Source organism: Corylus avellana, chromosome ca6 (genome assembly GCF_901000735.1).
Source record: "Corylus avellana chromosome ca6, CavTom2PMs-1.0".
NCBI lineage: Eukaryota > Viridiplantae > Streptophyta > Magnoliopsida > Fagales > Betulaceae > Corylus > Corylus avellana.
Window position 1 is genome coordinate 19,220,347 of NC_081546.1, and position 20,119 is coordinate 19,240,465.

Here is a 20,119-nt window from a genome sequence, read left to right on the forward strand (position 1 = left end):
GCTCTAGACAATAAGTAAGTATATATGCTTCAAATACCAATATTGAATACGTATATAATTTATGTAGTTATTATTGAATTTCAAATAATTAACATTTGCAATTATTAATGTGTTAGGCATCGGGCGAGACAAGTGCATCCATATTCAGGTGGTGACCATTCCACTATTGAATAAGACGTGGGATGTCCCCACCGGGCAAAAGATCGCGTGCGAGTACAATAAGGCGTGGCAGCCCGTAGAATTTAGCGGGATGAAATTCCGAAGGACGACCCACAACGTCATAAGGAATGGGAATTATATTAGACTATGTGACGACAGGAAGGATGTACTGCCCCGTACGTAGGAGGATATATGAGACGCCTTGATGGTATGGTTAAACTCTTTCTTCTATTTTCGCATGTGTATTTCATTATTTTAAACATTAATGCATGAATTATACGCCTAACTTTTTCAACTTGTGCAGGCTGACTTCTACATCCCGCCTGAGTACAATCTTGAGGCGATTAAAAGGGATGCGTTCAGACACATGGGCGTGAAGCTGAAGAGTTGGAGACACTGTGAAAGACGAGTTAAAAATTCAGCTGGGCGATACTTCTGACACAGTGAAGGCGAGAATGGGTTAGGATGCCATTTTTGCAATACAACGCCAATGACTTGGATGTCTTGTTGGCTAAATGGTGCGACCCGAAGAATTAGGTAGGTCACGAGTGTAGTTTCATTAATTGTAATTATGTAGTTTCATTAATTGTACTTGTGTTAGGCCTGACATTTTAAGGGTGGTATTTGTGTAGGAGTATGCTGCCTACATGAAGGCATTGCGAGCAAAAAACAACACACCTCACTGCACCGGGTCGATGAGCTTCGCTAAGGCGGCACATGAAGAGGTATTTGTCGTATTTACCGCCGCATATATATATATATATATATATATATATATATATATATATATATATAACCTGTTGTTTAGGTCTTTTTTTTTCTTTTTTTTGAATTGTTTTTTTCTATGTAGACCTTATCTTTGGGCACTACTCCAACTCGAGTGCAAAATTATATCTCAACACACATGAAGAAGGATGGTGGCTATCCAAATGAAGTGGTCAGGGAGAGATGTGTAAGTACTCACTGATATATATTTTGAAAAATTATTTATGATTAGCCTTCCTTATATGAGATACTAACTTGTTATTTAACGTACATGAGAGGATGACGGAATTAATACCCACTGACCCAGCATTGACGTCGAGCGTGACTGAAAGGATGGTACGGTGGACACCTAATGGCGCATATGCTTAGGCGCATGTAAATAAGCCTGAGTACGCTGGCAGGGTCCGACAGGTGGGTCAGAATGTTCTGTTGGTGTAGGACAGCATACATTCGCACTATACACCATCTTAGGCACGGTCTCAGAATCCTGGGAGCTCTTCATTCTCACAGATGACAGATAGGATTAGAGAACTTGAAGAGGAGTGGGCACAACAAATACGTGCGATGCATGAGATGGTTAAGCAGATTGAAGAACAAAAAACTCAGATAGCAAAGAAAGATGCCATCTTTGAGGCCCGTTTCTGTCAGCTTGAGGCCATGCTCGCGTCGACCTCTGGATCTGTGCCCCACAGAGGTAATGATATACTTTGTGCTGTTTTTCTAACAGTTGTTAACTGTTAGAAACTCCTAGTCTTCACAAAAGTCCCAGTTAGCAACGCTTTGTTACAGTGGTCCATTTTATAACTAACATATATTTGCATCACTGTATAGCTGTGCTTTCAATTTTTTTTTATTGATTATTATTGGTTCATAACTCATTTGCAGGTAATGCAGATTAAGCGTTGGGGGATGACTATGTTGAGTTGGATTGAGCACGTCGTTTCTCATCATTGTTTGTTAACTTTTATATATATTTTGTATATTTGTTTGTATATAGTCGTTTGTTGATGTATATAGTTAGATCAAACTATATGTTTGTTGAGACTAATTGAAACTTTTTTGTAGCAGATAGAACAGAGGTAGTTTGATTGTATATTTGTTTTGTCTTGTGTTGGAATGTATTTTCGATGTATATATTTTTTTTGTTCTGTGTTGTGTTGGAACGTAATATATGTGTTGGAATTTTGTTTAATGAAGTTGTATTGGAATTTCATATGCATTGAATGTATTGAAAATTGGATTTATATTAGATATTGGATATATATTGGATATTGGATATATATTGGATATTATATATATATTGTATATGTATTGGATATTGTATATTGGATATGTATTGGATATTGGATATATATTGGATATTGTATATATATTGGATATGTATTAGATATTGTACGTTGGATATGTATTAGATATTGTATATTGTATATGTATTGGATATTGTATATGTATTAAGTAGTGTATATTGGATATTGGATATTGTATATTGGATATGTATTGTATATTGGATATGTATTGGATATTGGATATTAGAATTGTATTTGGATATTGGAATTGTATTTGGATATTGGAATTGGAATTGTAATTGTATTTGGATATTAGAATTGTATTTGGATATTGGAATTGAAATTGTATTTGGATATTGGAATTGTAATTGTATTTGAATATTGTAATTGTATTTGGATATTAGGTTAATATGTAAATCTGGGTACTTAATATAGAAAATATTTAATTGAAAAAAAAAAAGATTTTTGATGTGTCAAACGGACGTCAAAATTTTTTTTGATGTGGCAAAACTGCCATGTCAAAAAAATTTTTTTTGACGTGTTGATCTTTAACACGTCAAAATTTTTTGACATGGCAGTGTTGCCACGTCAAAATTTTTTGACGTGTCGATTTTTTGACACCCCCCTTTTAACTGTTCAGACACGTCAAAAGGCACATGTCAGAAACCCCGAGTCAAAAAATCACTCAATTTTTGTAGTGCTATTCCTAAAAAAATTATAATAATCATAACTTCAATAACATCTAATTTCCATATAGATGCCAAAAATTCATCTATGAAGTTTTACAAAATGTCTTTACTTGATTATCATTATGACTTAGGATGCTGTGACTATTCCCAAGTCACTTTAATTTTCGGGGAGGGGGATTCGAACTAGCGACTTCCGCTTTATTAGGCGTGGTCCCAGTCGATTGAACTACTTCTTGGGGATGACTTTAATTTTCATTACTTCATAATGGCACCATAAAACTATCTTTATGTTGATCATAAAATATCCCATAGCATAATACTCTTAATAAATATTTATGCTCAACAAAATAAAAGATCACATGGGATTTAAATAAGCATTAAATAAATATTTTCGATGCTAGTATAAAACTATATAAAAAAGAGAAATGAATGTGAACCAAGACAAAAGGAGTAGCCTGATGGTTAAGTCGCTTTAGCACAAACCCGTGAGGGTTCGAAATTCTCCATAGTAAAATATAGAACTAGCTTTATGTCTCTTTTCTAGCGCGTGTACAGCACGTGCCCAGCATGCAATTGGGCTTACATTCGGGGTAGGGGATGAAGCTGGGTCTGAAAACCATTTCTGGGTTGGGTCTCGCTTTTCTCATTTTTTTCATCAAATTTTCGCATTGAAACCCGATTTTAAAGCAAAATTTTTGTTTAGAATCATAATTCTTTTTATTTTTTTTTTATTATTTTTTTTATGTGTTAAGAAACGTATGGGTATTCCAAAAAATCAATCAAAAAGAAATCATCATTTTGAAGAAAATACATGGCTGAAAATTTTCTTATGAAGATTTCAAAATTGGTAAAAAAAAAATAGTGTTTTACACAATCAAACCCCATAACATTGATCTTTAAAACCATAGATTATTATTAAACAATAAATTCCAAAAGATCCAGCCAAACTATACCCATTATTAAACTTGAAACCCAACAATTAGGTCATTTTGGGAATCTTGGACTTTTTGGCCGAACGCTCGTGTGGGGACCACGTGAGTGCTCGCCTGCAAACAGTACACGAATGTTCGTGTGGGGACCGGCCAAATGTTCGTTGACTTTTGTTGACTAGTGGATATTGCCCGAGCGTACGACTGCAACCCTAAAACCGCTGGGTAAACAGTACGCGAACACTCGACATCGTATTACCAAACGTTCACTGCTTTTCAAAACTTCTTCTGCAAAGCTCATAGCTTTTTCTATCCTATAAATATCCGTCCCTACTTGACCCTTAAGCTTCATTTCGCCCCTCCTGCCCTCCATAACCTCTATTTGAGTGTTTTTGTGAGTTAAGGGAATTCTTGAAGGAGAATGAGAGATTCCTTAGAGGCCTTGCTTCAAAAAGGTAACCTTTTAAGTCTACCTTGTTCTTTGCTTAGTTGTTATGCTGTTTTTCTACTTAGCTTAGTTGATGGTTTTGAGTTTCTAGTTAAGTTGTTGCCTTTAATCTTAGTTTAAGCTTGGGTTAGCATTTCATTCTTATTGAATGTAGTTCTTTATACATGGAGGTATTTTTTTAAGTTTGAATGTGTTAAGAAACCCTTTTGTAGCCTTAGAACTAGTTTAGGATGACTTAGGAGAATATTGGACCAAATAAGGTTGTACTTGAACTCTCTGGTCGAACGTTCGGCCTTGAGCCCGAACGCTTACCTAGAAGCACTTCAGGGGAACGCCAATTCGGCTAGTCGTTCAATAGCACATGTTTTCATGTTCTAGGTTCGTTTTGGTTTGGAATTAGGACTAATATTAGGCTTTCCACATATTTGGAGAACCCAGACCCTTTGGAGGAATTTTTGGAGGACCTATACGATTCGGGTGAGTATGAACTCACATGATACTAGCCATTACTTTTCCTGCATTGCATGACAATTTTTGTGCACCAAACATGCATTTTACAACTTTCATGAAATACATTTTGCTGCATTATGAACTCTACCATTTGTGAAAATGTGTTACTTAACAAGATAATGAGATGATGAGACTTATAATATCATGCATGTAAAATACAAATAAGACTAATTGCATCGTATGACATGGTACACCGGTATGTCCAGGGTAATGGCCATGGGCTTACTATTGATGTTAACTCTAAGGTCAAATGTTTGTGTAGATGTGATATATAGGCCTTGGATCTAATTGTTATTTCGTGACCAGTGTAACCTTAACAAGCAGGTCACTACAGGACGTACATCATTAGTAGGATGGGTCACCCGAGGTCGGACTCGATCGATCTACTAGTGTTATAGACGATAACATACAATAGTAGGGGTACCGACATTGTATTACAAGTCCCTCGATATATTGTCAACCCTACTGAGAATGGGTACTATCTCGGGTAGACTATACAATTGAACTATCATTGATTCACATGATTATAGCATGTACTATACCTGTACTGCATTCATGAATAACTATCATGCTTAAACTATTGCATACTTTACCAAACGGAGTTCATCACTAAATGGCATAAGTACTATGTGCATTTTTACTCACTAAGGCTTTGGACTTACCCCTTTATTGTTCCTCCTCTATTATGTATAATTATATGGTTTAGCTAGCATAGAGGAGGATGGATACGGACAGTCAACTAGTGGCAGCCAAGGATCTGATTCAGTTCATTTTTGAGGACATGGACCTGGTTTGGCTCAAGTCCATGTGGGACAATGGAGGAACCATACGGGTGGAGATGAATCATTTTGGCATTACTTAAACTTAGGCATTGATTTTGTTGTCTTATTTTCAAACAATTACTTTGGGTTTGTAATATTTGATGATCGGTTTATTACCAGCACATTTGACGATTTATTTATGCTATGATGTTTTATCTTTACTCTGATCATTATGATTGTGGTATTTAGTTCTTGCTTTCTTATTCCTGTGGTTGAAAGTCTTCCGCTATATTCTGTCGCTTAGGAGATGTTAAGATCCCTAAGTCTTGTTCTGTGAAGGGCAAGGCTGGGAAGTGAACCATGAAGTCAATTACCCAGTTAATTGTCTACCCTCCCCATTTCCTTGTGTGGACATGTCAATATATATATATATATATATATATATTAGTTAATTGATTTCTATGGGGCGTTACAGTATATTAATACTAATATATAACACACACACACACATCAATTAACTAGATAATATGTTAGTTTATGAACTAACTAGTTAGTAAGTTAACTAATAGATGCACATATAAATATTAAATAACATATATAACATATATTATTTAATTTCTAATATGCATACTTAAATTTATATAACTCAGTTTTGTAATATATTAATGTATTTTGTGTGTGTGTATATATATATATGAATGAGCTAACGAGTCGGGCTAACGAGCTGGGCGAGTTGAGCAAGTCGAGCTTTAAATGAGTCGAACTCATGAGCCCCTGTTAAGTTTAATCAAGAGAGTCGACTATGTATCATTTACTAATCGAGTGAGTTTCTATAGTAACGAGCAAGCTTGTATAGTGCCGAGCTCGAGTTTGGGTCGAGTTTAACCGAGCGGGTATTGAGCGAATTGTCGAGTATATCGGCACGTTTACAGCCCTAATGAGAATTGTTTATCGATTGTATGTGTAATCATGTGTTTTGATTCTAACTTGATTTGGGATACTTGGTGATTTTGGTGATTTTGAAAAAAAAAAACTAACTCAACATTAGTTACCCGATTCTTGGTGATTTTGAAAAAAAAAAACTTTATCCATGTAATAAAATATGAATTGTATTTTATCAAACTTATCTCAGCCACCCTAGAAAGGGGTTAAAAAATGTTAATACTTGGATGGCTTCACTTACACATGTCAATCAACCCACAGTCTAAGAACAGAAGCAGGCAAAATGCGTGGTTGTGTGCATTAAGGTTTTCATTTTTTTTTCTCGTAAATTGTTAATTAACCTTGTTTTGCCGCCAAAAGTGCCAACCTACCGATCCGCTAAGAAAGACGGACACATAGAACCCCTTTCAGATAGAGGGCCACTCGTATTTCACCATGTCAACACCCTCAACAGTAATGGTCAAGATATCTCTAAAGAAATTTTAGACTATAAATAGGATATCTATCTCATTAATATAAATAATATAAAAATATTATTTATATTTTAAAAATAATTAAAAAAGAAAAAAAAAAAAAAAAAGAAGTAAGAGGATGTCTTTGGCCACCCCAAAGGCAAAAAAAAAAAAAAATTATTTGGCCCCTCGAGGTGGCCAATCCACCTCTAAGGGCCATGGGGGTGGCTAACCGCCCCTTCGGGTGGCTTTAGCCACCCCCATTGCCTTTCGCCGATCCACCCCTAAGGCCCAAAAAAGAAAAAAAAAGAAAAAAAAGCCACCCCCAACCACCCCTTGGGGTGGCTTCGGCCACCCCATGACCCTTAGGGGTGGATCGTTCACCCTTTGACTCTTGGGGGTGGCCAATTTAACCCTAAAGGCTTTGAGAGTGACTTCGGCCATTCCCAAGGGGTGGTTGGGGGTGGTTTTGCCCTTGGTGGTAGATCGGCCACCCGAAGGACCAAATAAATTTTTTTTTAAAATTTATTATTTGGCCATTGGGGGTGGCTCGGCCACACCTATGCCTAACTAGGGTGGCCAACCACCTCTTACTTTTTTTTAAATATATATATTTGTTATTTTAATTTTTAATTATTTTTAAAATATAAATAATATTTTAATATTATTTATATTAATGAGACAGATGTCTTATTTATGGTCCCAAAATATCCTATTAACTGAATATTCTCCAGCCTAAAATAGACTAAAAAATATCCTATTCCAACGGTCAGCCACTTATTGCCATTCTCTCTACAGCATTTTCCAGCACATTTCTAACTTCAAATGACCAAACCAACCCCTAGCAAACCAAACAATCCCCATCACCCTACTTACGTGGCACTCCACCATCGCTCTCCTCCAATCATCGACCAAAAAACCCACGCTTCCCTACAAATATTACATAATCGCCATCTCTTCCATCACCCTCATCACCAATATATATATAACCTCTAAATTTGCTTCAACAAATTCCATAGAACTAGGATCAAACTAAACTCACCGTTCAAATCATGAGCCCTGCACAATTCCATGCAAAGAAGGAAATGATCAATAACAATGCCTTCTGTCCACCTCCCTTGAAAGTCAATAAGGACTCCCATCTCATCAAGAAACCATCGTCTACATCATCGTCTACGTCACCGTCGTCTTCATCGTCGTCTATTAATGGTTTAACGGGGCCGAACAAGCCCCAACAACGCCACCCGGTCATAATCTACACTCATTCTCCAAAGGTAATTCATACGCACCCTAGCGACTTCATGGCATTGGTGCAAAAACTCACTGGACTATCGCGCTCCGATGACGAGGAGGCTGTTGCCACGCAGCATGATCATCATCGAAAATCCGAACCCGGAAATGATGCCGATTTGAAAATATTGAACTCGGATCACGAGAACAAGAACAAGAATATTGGACTAGGAAACCATGATGATAATGAGTCGTCTTCAGTTGTTACTGACGAGAATTGTAGCAGCATAGGTGATTTCGGGCAAGTGATCAATTCTTGTTTTGTGTCGCCAATTTTTGAGCCACCGACGAATGCATACATGACAAATCTTCCGGTATTCACACCGAATTCGACGGAGTTCTTGTGCTCCAATCAACCTTTCTATAACTACAACGATCCTTTGTTTTTAACGTCTGGCATGACCATGGGGATTAATGAGTTCTGCGACTATTAAACAAGGTTTTTAATAACTTTAAGTTGATATTTTTAAAATACCAATTATTCTTTATTGTTTTTGAATTCTCTTTTTCATATTGTTTTGAAGATGGCAATAAAAGTTCTAGTTTTATGGGATAGAAACTCTTTTTTTTTGTTTTTTTTGTTTTTTTTTTTTTTTCAGGTATAATTTTTTCCTTTTTTTTTTTTTTCTTTCATTTTGTATTAATTTCTTATAGATGATGAGAATAAAGATGAAAGAAAGGAAATGAAAAGTAAGTTTTTTCCTGTGTAATATGAGAGTTTTTTTTTTTGTTCTTTATTGGAAAAATGTGTCCTGAACTGACGTAAATGTGAAAGTAATTTTAGGTATTTTCTATTTTTGGTTGTTTGTTAATATTTTTGTTTTTAACTAAATTATGAGAAAATTCTACAATAATGTCCGGTGCAAATTTAGATTGAAATGCTAATTTTATAAATGGTAGAGATCGATCGAGAATGGGAGATGAAGAAGTGGGAAAGGTTGAAAAGGTTTCTTTTAAAGACGTGAAAAAATTATCACACATACTTTCAAATTATATTGCAAAGACAAAAACTTTGATTGTGTTTTCCCTTGATAAAAAAGAACATGTTTTCTAAGGTTTTTAACAGAACGTTGAAATTATCACGACCTCCTAGTATGCTGTTTTTTCTAATGGTTCAATGTCTAATTAAATGTTTGCAAATGTTTTGAACTACCATATTGAAAGAGCTTCGAGAACAAAAAGAAAAGGAAAGAAGTTTGAACAATTATCTTAAACATGATAATTATGTGTATTTAAGAGAAATGCGATACATACATTTAAATAGGAAAATTAAGAAAGAATGCCATTTTCTTTTTCAAATAATTAGGAATGGTATATATATATATCCACCCATGGCAAGTGGGACATGGCTGCGCCGGTCACTTTTCCCCGTTGGATCCAAGGCAACTTGCATCAAATTAAACCTAGACCATAGCATCTAACCCATTTACTAATATGCACATGTTCTTGATATTTCACAAACATCGTTCTATCGTTTCATGAAGCATTTGAACATTTTCCTCCACCGGTACCAACCGTTTGACCGTTTTGCATAGGAATTACATTAGGTGTCCAAAAATCCTATTTTCTTCCCTTTTTGGAATTTAGGAGTAACCTAAACATACTCACACAAAACTTAATGAGAGGTTTGTATTTTAGTTTAGGCTTAGGAAGGTTTGGCATCTCTTAATGAACAAGGAATAGTAGCCTCCACTCTAAATGAAAATTGTGAGTCAAAAAAGTTTTACAAGTAGGAAAAAACTTGAGTTTAATAAGGCAAGTCAACTAAAAAATAAGGTTATCACATGTTTGCTCGATCGAGAGTCAATTGAAGTGTCAATCAAACTATTGAGTTTTAGTATGACACTTGATGCACATATTCAATCAATCAAGCATCAATCGTAAGATTGATTGAGCTTTTAGGGCTCGTTTGGTATGCAGAATGACTATTGGATTAAGAAAATGAATAATTATTATTGGTAATGAGAGAAGATGGAATAAAATAGTTTTTCATATTCCTTAAATTGGTGACTACACACGGGTTCTTATTGGAATTGTACCAAAATTACTAAAATACCCAATATATATAAGATAAAAAAAAATAATTAAAAAAAAAAACTTAAAAAAATTATTTGGTAGCTGAAAAACTATATCTTAGCCTTTTGAATTCGTCCCAGATGTTAAGATGATAATTGTGTAATTAATGCCCCGCATAATTAATACCCATATTAAAAAAAAAAAAAAACAAAGAATGAGACAATGGCGGGTAACCTATTATTCTGTTGTAAAATTAAAGAAAATAACAAGACAAGATAAAATATTGCAATATGTGAAACTAGTTCTTCAGGAACTATGTATGATTCTTCTATATTATTGTGTGTTTTACATACTACTCAATACTCCTTTTTATAGGCATGAAATCATAATGAGGGGTTGATGAATATGAAAGAGGGAACATGAAAGGGTAGTATATGAATCAAAATGTTACATCAATGTGTTACATGAATGTTATATGAATTCTAAAAGATGACATGAATGTGTAGAATTCCAAAAGATGGAATTAAATGGTCATCCACCAAATGAATGAATGCATTCATAACACTCATCTTGAATGACCATACACTAAGAATATACCTCGTTAAAACCTTGCCAAGGAAAACCTAGCGGAAAAAAACCTGTGGCGAAGGAAAAAGAGTTCAATATTCTTGTGTGTCTTTGAATGCTTTAAGACTGCCTCATAAAAACATTGTAAAGAAAAACCCAGTGGGAAAAACCTTAGCGAAGGAAAAAGAGTACACTCAGGATAATCATTTTACTTCCCCTCATTAGCATGAAGAGCTTCAATTGTTTATCATGAAAGATCCTTGAGTTGGCGCATTCCAATGTTATTCACCAACTTCTTAAATGTTGCAGTTGGTAATGCTTTGGTAAATAAATTTGACAAATTGTCACTTGATCGTATTTGCTTGACATCAATATCACCACTCTTCTGGAGCTCATGTATATAAAAGAACTTTGATGAAATGTGTTTGGTTCTATCTCCTTTAATATATCCTCTGATTTGTGTGATACAAGCAGTATTATCTTCATATAATATTGTCGGGCTATATTTGATTGTGGATAAACCACACTTTTCTCGAATGTGTTTAATTACTGATCTTAGCCATATGCATTCCCAACTTGCTTCATGAATTGCAATAATCTCCGAGTGATTTGAAGAAGTAGCAACAAGTGTTTGCTTGACAGATCTCTATAAAATAGCAGTACTTCCACATGTAAATAGATATTAAGCCTAGGGTTTGGCCCTACAATTCCTATATATGGTCTTTTCCAACTATCCTTTTTTATTTTTTTTTTTTTTTGGGTTAAATACTATTCGAGTGTCTGCGGTTTGCACCAAAATCAAATAGTCACTTAGGTTTTCAAAAATATCACAAATGGTACATGTAATAAGCCAATAAACCTACTTGTTACCTTTGTCAAGATTCCATTAAGTTTTTTAACGGAAAGCCACGTCACTCTTATACGTGGGCGCCACATGACATGATACCTGGGATTTTGAGTGCCACGTCATATTCTTTTTTAAAAAAAAATCCAAAAAAAAACACTAGGGTGGCCGAACCACCCCATAGGGGGTTGTCGGCCACCCCGTTTGGCCTAGGGGTGGTTCGGCCACCCCAGCATTTTTTTTTTAAAAAAAAAAATAATAAAATATGACGTGACACCCAAAAATCCAGGTAGCATGCCACGTGGCGCCCACGTGTAAGGGTGATGTAGTGTTCCGTTTAAAAACTTAACAGAATCTTGACAGAGGTAACAAGTGGGTCTATTAGCTTACCATAGGTACCATTTGCGATATGTTTGAAAACACAGGTCGTTATTTGATTTTGGTGCAAACCATAAGTGGTGAAATAGTATTTAACCATTTTTTTTTTCTTAAAGGTCCAACCTGAGCCACTTACATGGGCCAACTTGGGCCCTTTCATGGGCCTAGTCTTTCCCCTTGGGGTCAAATGAGGATTGGGCCCTACAAATGAAAGCCCATCAAACCTTTGACCTAAACTCTAATTAAGACCCTTCATCATTCTAGATGGGCTTAGGCTCGAACATGGGGAATTGGTTGAGATTTGTTAGTATTTTTGTTGGCTAAATCTGGTGCGCAAAAGATGAAGTACTGTTCACCAGCATTATTCATGATACTGTTCATGTTACTGTTGTTCCGTTCAGACAATGAACAGTGCCGTCCGGACGAAGGAAGATTCGGTGAATAAAAAGTCTCCGACAAATTAAATGCTCCTGGGAATCACAAAATCGGTGCATTAAATCCTGGTTTGTCCAAACGGCCTCCCAGCCTGTTTGGACGACCTGTGGTCAGAAAGTAAGCACTGCACATTTAATGCTTGCCAAATTTTCAAGATGTTGTCCATGTGTCTCCAAGCTATTGCACCGACAGAAAATTTTTTCCTCAGTTTTTATTTATTTCGTTAGTTATATTATCTAATTAACATTTTTAATTAATTTTTGCTTGACTCTATCTTTTAGTTTTGCCCCTTTGAATTAAAATTCTCGTTCCGCTATTGCCTTAATTAAGGTGCAAGTACCATGAGAATAGTCATCTTCGTCCGCACTATAAGCTTTCTCAAGCATTCCCTAGACATGGAATGTCACCCACTCGAGAAGCTTTTTTATGTTTAAAGTTAAAATACAAAAATAATTTATTGAGATTAAATCTCTACTCATCATCGCTATTTATAGGAAATAAACCTCTCGGAAGAGAGAGATAGAGGTGGAATTATAGGTAATTGGAGGAAAACATTAACATGACCATGTTAAGAATTACTTAAGGAGTAATATTTGCAATGAAAAAAGAATAATTATTCAAAATAGTTGTAACAATACAATAGCAACAAAAGCCACCATCATGTTGCTTCATATCGGCCTATAATATTTGTACTCTTTTCTAACATGTAGATTGATGGCTCCTTGTGACATGTTAATGGTTGGCACCTGAGTACTAAGCATTACATAATGCTTCAATTCAACAGATCAAGTTTCTCCAAATAAATTTTATTTAAATGAAGATTTGTTGAAGAATATAAAATTTTGGCAAAAGTTGATAACTTTTAACTTGAGAGATTTTTGGTTGAAGAACGTATCTTGGCTCGGGTCAGAAGCTCCCCTAAGAGTTATATATAATTTAAAAGTAACATTTGGTGATACATTCATGTACTCTCATAAAAAGTTGTAACAACTCAAAAAAAAAAAAAAAAAAAAAAAAAAAGTTAGTCACATATACGCTATCACTCTAAAATGAATAGTCAATTTGAAGGTTCCTATAATCACTTACAAAGTGAAATGTAACCTAGTAAGTAACCAATGTTTGGCTTACCATCCACGAGTGCCTTTATAATCTACTTTTTCTAAGCAAGTTATTAGTTGTTAGGGAAAGTCCATATACCCAGCTCAAACTACCAAACAATTGACACTATCCCCCATAAATTTTCAAAGTACTCGCTCCACTACTGCCTCAAGGTAATTATAAAATACGTATTTATTTTGGGGCGTTACAAAACATCCTTTGCTATCCATACTTTCTCTGGAATATCAAAATCCAAAGAAACTAATTGATTGGTTGGTTAGGTAGCATGCAATACAATTAGTTGGATGACATAGATACCTTGTTATTTAATTATAACTAGTTAAGTTTTTTGTAGCTGATTTTGATATGTCAGTAAGATATACATTACATGAAGTAAATAGTTATAAATGGATGTATTGATGTTCGAGTAATGTTATACATCACCCCATTATTCCTTTCATTCTCTCAAAACTTACATGGTGTAGTCCTTCAGCCTAAAATCTCATTTTCATGCACCAAACACTATGGGGACGACGCTGCATACACTTTGAGGGAATATACCTAGGCTGCGACGCTGCATAAGCTACATAAGCTTTATTCCTTATCAATTAAACTAGGTTAATAAAGTAATGAAGGGAAAAACATCATTTCAAAGTGCCCAACAAAATACTATATTGAAAGAACAAAAAAACACACTATAAAATCCTTTATTTCCCTCCAAAATACTTCATTAAAAAATCAAGGATAAAACCATCATTTTACCATCAAACAAAAATCACTGAATTCGGATGCATAGAGACTGGCAAAACCGTCATTTCAAATGCACAACAAAATACTGTATTGAAAGGACAAAAAAACACACTTTAAAATCCTTTACTCCTTCCAAAATCAATTGAGTCAGTAAATAATTAAGGATTAAATTGTCATTTTACCATCAAACAAAAATTTTTGTATTACCACAAAACCCACTATTGAAGGGATTTGAAGCAATGAAAAAAAAAAGAAAAAAAAAATTTTAAAAAATCTTTCCTTACATTTCAGAAAAGTTAAAATGCTCATTTTGCAATCAAACTAAAAACGTTGTTTTCGGATGCATAGCATTACATATAGAAGATATTGGACCCTCACTCCCAAAAAAATAATAATAAATTTAAGTTTGATACTGTTATATTAACTACTTACACTTATAATTTCTTTTTAACGTGAATTTAGCCTCTTGTTTTCGATTGATAGGTTGGGCCTAATTATTAAAAATATTGGGAAAACTTCACTTACCCGTTGATGTTTGGATATTTTTGTAATTATACTCTCAAAGTTTTAGAAGTTGAAATGTCGAATTGATTTAGGTTACATTTGGTACACGGAATGATTGTTTCAGTAAGAAAATTAATAGTTTTTTTTGAAAATTGAAGAATGTGGAATGAAAAAGGCTTGGAATAGCCATTCTCACGCACAATGAAATAGATATTCCAAGTATTAGATCATATTATCATATACATTAACACCAAGGCTATTGTATTTCACTTTTTTTTTTTTTTTTCTTTTTCTAATTCATAACAAAAGCTATTTATTTTTTTCTAATCAATAAGCCATTTGACCTACCAAATGTAACCTTATTGCTTTGTCATTTATCTTCGTTTGTGGCCTACACTCACCTCATCTTCAAATATCTCACCAGATCCCCCCAAGCGGGTTTTTCAAACTACTCTCATGTTTCTAATTGTTGGATCATTTCAACTAGAGTTTTATATATTCTTTAAATTTTGTGGAGTGAATCACTACCACTCTATTCTTATAATGTGATTAGTAAACAAGCTCTTTTGCATATTGACTAATTCACACTACAAAAGTTTTTGGGGAAACGTCAAAACATCCCCTCTGAACTTTCACTCGTTTTAATGCTACACTCACAAAGTTTAAAAACTCTCAATTAAGGGTATCGAACTTTTAATTTCCTTCAATTACCTTCATTTCGTTAGAATTTTTTGTTAATTTTTATCATAAAGCCTCAAATACTCATATTTTTTTATTATATGAAAAAATTGCAAAGATGTTGCAAAATATTGTACAAACGTTTTTCTATAAAAATAAAAATAAACGTCTGAATCTCTACAATTTTTTTATTTTATTTTTTACATTAAAAAAATGGTTATTTTGGAAATTTTGATACTATTTAATGAAAAATTCTAACGGAATGGGGTAATGGAAAGAAATTGAAAGTTTGATACACTTAATTGAGAGTTTTTAAACTTCGAGGGAGTACTTTAAAAACTCGTGAAAGTTCAAGGGGGGTTTTGTGAAATTTCCCCAAAATTTTTCTTTTTATAATTTTCTCTTTCCTCTTTTCTTTCTTTCACTCTCTCTCCCCCCCTCCTTTCACACCGTCTTACATACAAAATAATATTTAAAGAAAATATAGTAGAATAGAGAATCTTTTGGAATGTATATAAAGAATTGAGTAGCTAACGTAAAAATTTGTAATTTTTTAGTAGCTATTTTGGCTACTCCTGTTGGAGATGCTCTAAGTAGTTCATTTGTAACGCCCTTAGCCCATGAGAGCAGAGTTTGCTAATTTACTGGACTCAGAGGCTTAAAGAATTACAAGAAATCTTGAACACTACTAAATATTCATAAAGACTTTTATTAGAAACCTTGTAAGTGTAAAGATTTACATAACTTTCAAAATAAACTTAATAAACATTTGTAATCCCAACAAAAACATAATAATTCAAAATATTATAGTACTGAAAATGTACTTATTAAACATAAATCGATCTACAACAACCCTTCGTCGTTGCTCTTATTATTCTGGTCTCATAGCAAGTTCTCGACAACATCTATGGGGAGAAAAAATAAATGAGGTGAGTAAAAAACTAAGTAAGGAATATATCTTACAGTTTTCAAATGATTCAATTGAAATATATACATATATATTAGTCATAAAAAAATTTTTGCGGTAAATAATTTTCTAAAATTTTTAAAGTAATTCTACGTTTTTTATATGCTTACCCAATTATCTTCCACTTGTTACTTTGTTGTCTCGCATACTCTTATGCTCTATATGTCGAGATGGTGAATGAATCTGAACGGTTTGTGGCCACGAGTTGAGTCATTGGTGCCATCTGATTAACTTTAAGGTGCACCAAGCGTGGCAAGTCTAATCATAGACCACACGTAGTGATGGCATCTCATCTTTGGGCCCTGATACTATGTGATCTCTTATCTTTTAAGCTAAATTGTCTTAAAACGTTAATTTTCTTATATATGTGATAAAATCTTCTGTTAAGAACTTCCATGCTTTCTTATAACTCTATATTAGCATGTGTAAAATTATTTAATTTGTAAACATTTAAGTTCACATATCTTAACTCTAATTAAGCCTAAGGTTTGGCCCTGCAATTCCTATGGTCTTTTCTAACTATCCATTTTTTAGAAAGGTCCAACCTGAGCCACTTACATGGGCCACCTTGGGCCCTTTCATGGGCCTAGTTTGTCCTCTTGCAATGAGGCTTGGGCCCTACAAGTGGAAGCCCAACCCAACAAACCTTTGACTCAAACTCTAATTGAGTCCTTTCATCATCCTAGTTGGGCTTAGGCTCGAACATGGGGAATTGGTTGAGATTGGAGCACTTGGGCTATCCTTCTCTCCTTACTCTATGGGCTTAGACCAAGTTAGGCCCAAAGATCTAACCAATTCACACTAGTCGATGAAAGGGACATGACATATAGGGCATGTTTGGGTGTGTGTTTCAAGGGCCTAAAAGTGCGTTTAACACCCAAAAAGTCTGTTTGAATAAAAAAGTACCAGTTTAGTAAAAAAAATTGAAAGCGCTTTTAATGGTCAAAACGCACTTTAGCAAAAACTTAAAAATGAAGTTTTTTCTAAAAAGCGCTTTTGAACTTAAAAGCTTTATTTTTCAAACATAATCTCAAACATACTCATAGTAATTTTCTAGCCATTTTTATCGAATGGCCTACATGGTGTAGTTATTGAACCACTCAAAGAAAATATCTAATACAAAATCCAGATCAAGAAATTATTAAAAATATTTAATGCATATAAAAGTAACTAGATTAGCATACTCCAAATCTCACAAAAAAAAGAAAAAAAAAAAAGAAAAAAAAAAAACAACAAAACTAGAAAATAATCCAATCTCGTGCCCATCTTGCCCAAAAACAAAACTATAATCCAAAAATTATATTAAATAATGGTATATCTACATCTATACGTTCTTATAACTCAAAGGAGACCTAAATATGTAAAAAGATCAATAAAACTATTAGTTGATAATGTAATTAGCCTATGATTTGATAATGAGGAGTGTTGGAACAAGTCTTAATGTTGGGGAGAATAAAAATAATAAAGGATAATGAAACTTTTATTGTTATCATGAAAAAAAAAAATAATAATAAATGTGAGAAAAATCTTCTTTTAGTATATCTAATAAAAATTGATATGGTTACGTTAACGTTACATAAAGATTCTTGTTTATGGGTGTGCACATTTATGTCGAAATATTAAATAAAATAAAATAAAATAAAAAAAGAGTTAGGAATTTTTTACCACACCTTTGAGCTCAGATGATGTCTCAACTCTTTTTAATTTACTCTTTTGGCTTCTTGATTGTCATTTCAAAGCACTCCACTAAACATTTTCCAACATGGGAAAAATGAAGTTTCATGCCTGGGAGGCAATCCATTGTGCACTTTACAGCAAGAAGATAAACTTCTGAATCTTTTTTGTGATCATTCAAGCACTCATAGAAACGAAAAGCCACACACTCCGTGAAGATTAGGCCTTCATGTGAATGTGTTGCTTTGCAATCATCGATTTCGATTTTGAGGCAATTATACAATGACATACCATGACCAATAAAAGGCTGAGAGGAATGAAGAAGGCGGATGGGACGTGAAGAGGTACATAAGGAGGGATGATTAAGGTCATTCGCTTGCACCACAAGTACCATGAGGATAATCAACTCCATATACACCATTAGCTTTTTCAAACATTTCCTAGCCATGGATTGCCTCCCACTCGAGAAGCTTTCTTATTTTCAAAGTTAAGAACGCAAACAATTTATTGGGATTAAACCTTTAGTCATCATCGCTATTTATAGGGAATAAACCTCTAGTCATCATCGCTACTAATTAACTTGATTCCACAAAATAAAAATATTTTTAGCTTGTTTATTGGTTTATTCATAAAAAAAATAATAATAATAAAATAAAAAATAAAGCTTCTTGTTTAAGAATTGTGGCTTTTGGAAATATGATAATATTCTAATTAACTAACCTTTTGGTTCAAGTTATGTCTTTAGACCCAAGGCCTAAGGTTTTACAAAGTTACACAACTAATATGTGATTCTTGACAAGTGAAGTAAACTCATAAAAGTGCAAATCTAAATGAGCATATTGAGTATACACGTGTGAGCATGAAAAGTTAAATCTCACACTTGAAATGTATCACAAGAATGAGTGGTTAATATAGTATAGTTAGCATAGACCCATAAGCCTTTTGGTTGAGGAGTGTCCTAATATATACTATGGTCTTACTAGAAAACCCCCTAAGGTATCAAGCTTTTTAACAAGTGATATCTAAGCCAATGGTAATGTGCGATATGGTGAATGATATTTGCTCTTTTCACGATTGGAGCGTGCAAGCATGAATAATGGGTCCCCTTCCTAGCTGAAGCAGGGACGAAGGTACAAAACACATCTAGAGCCCACATAACCCACAAAAATAATCTTAGAGATGGCCAATAAAATTGATTAGCTTACCTTGGAGGGAGAGTATGACAATGTGTTGATTAACTCACATGTGAGAGGGGAATTGTTCAATATCATGTATGAGTATAGAAAGGTTAAGTCCCATATTGGAAATGCATTACAAGAGTGAGTGGTTAATATAACACAATTGATCCAAACCCATAAGCTTATTATGGTCTCATTAGAAGACTCCTCTAGGTATCAATCTTCTTAGCAATACAAATGAAGATGGATGATCAAATATTCAAAATATATTAGATCAAAGGTTTCATTTTAAAGTAATTTTTTTTTTTTTGGAATATATGTGTTGTAAACCATCATATTCTTCATTGATCACTATAAATGAAAAAATAAAATAAAAAAGAAAGTAAAAAAATTTTAAAATCGCAAAGGCGTTTGGTAAAACATGTTAAAATTTGTTTTTTATTTTATTTTTATCAAATATTTGTTATGCGAAATCGTAATTTTAGTTTAAATTTGCGCATTTTCAAATAAGCACTCCCTAGCCTGCTTTTTTTTATATATATATATTATATATATATATATATTTCCCTATTTTAGATTAAGTGTTTTTTAAATCGCAATATTAAACACTTTACGTTTTGCGATATTTTTTAAAAACGCAGATTATTCTTGCAAAATTGCAATCTCAAACACACCCTTATTTAACTATAAATAGAGACCTATGTATTGTAAACAATCAAGTTAATGAGAGCACAATATAGCCCTTAGGGCTATTCAGAGTGATGGACGTAAGTATCTAACACCGACCCACCCATAAATT

General features: G+C 33.9%; 1 protein-coding gene across 1 annotated transcript; it reads left to right on the top strand.

Moving 5' to 3' along the window:
- Window positions 1–7,993: 7,993 nt before the first annotated feature.
- Window positions 7,994–8,685, top strand: LOC132185287 (VQ motif-containing protein 20). The gene has a single exon (XM_059599081.1). The coding sequence runs from the start codon at window positions 7,994–7,996 to the stop codon at window positions 8,663–8,665; it is 672 nt and encodes a 223-aa protein (XP_059455064.1). The 3' UTR covers window positions 8,666–8,685.
- The last annotated feature ends 11,434 nt before the right edge of the window (window positions 8,686–20,119 follow it).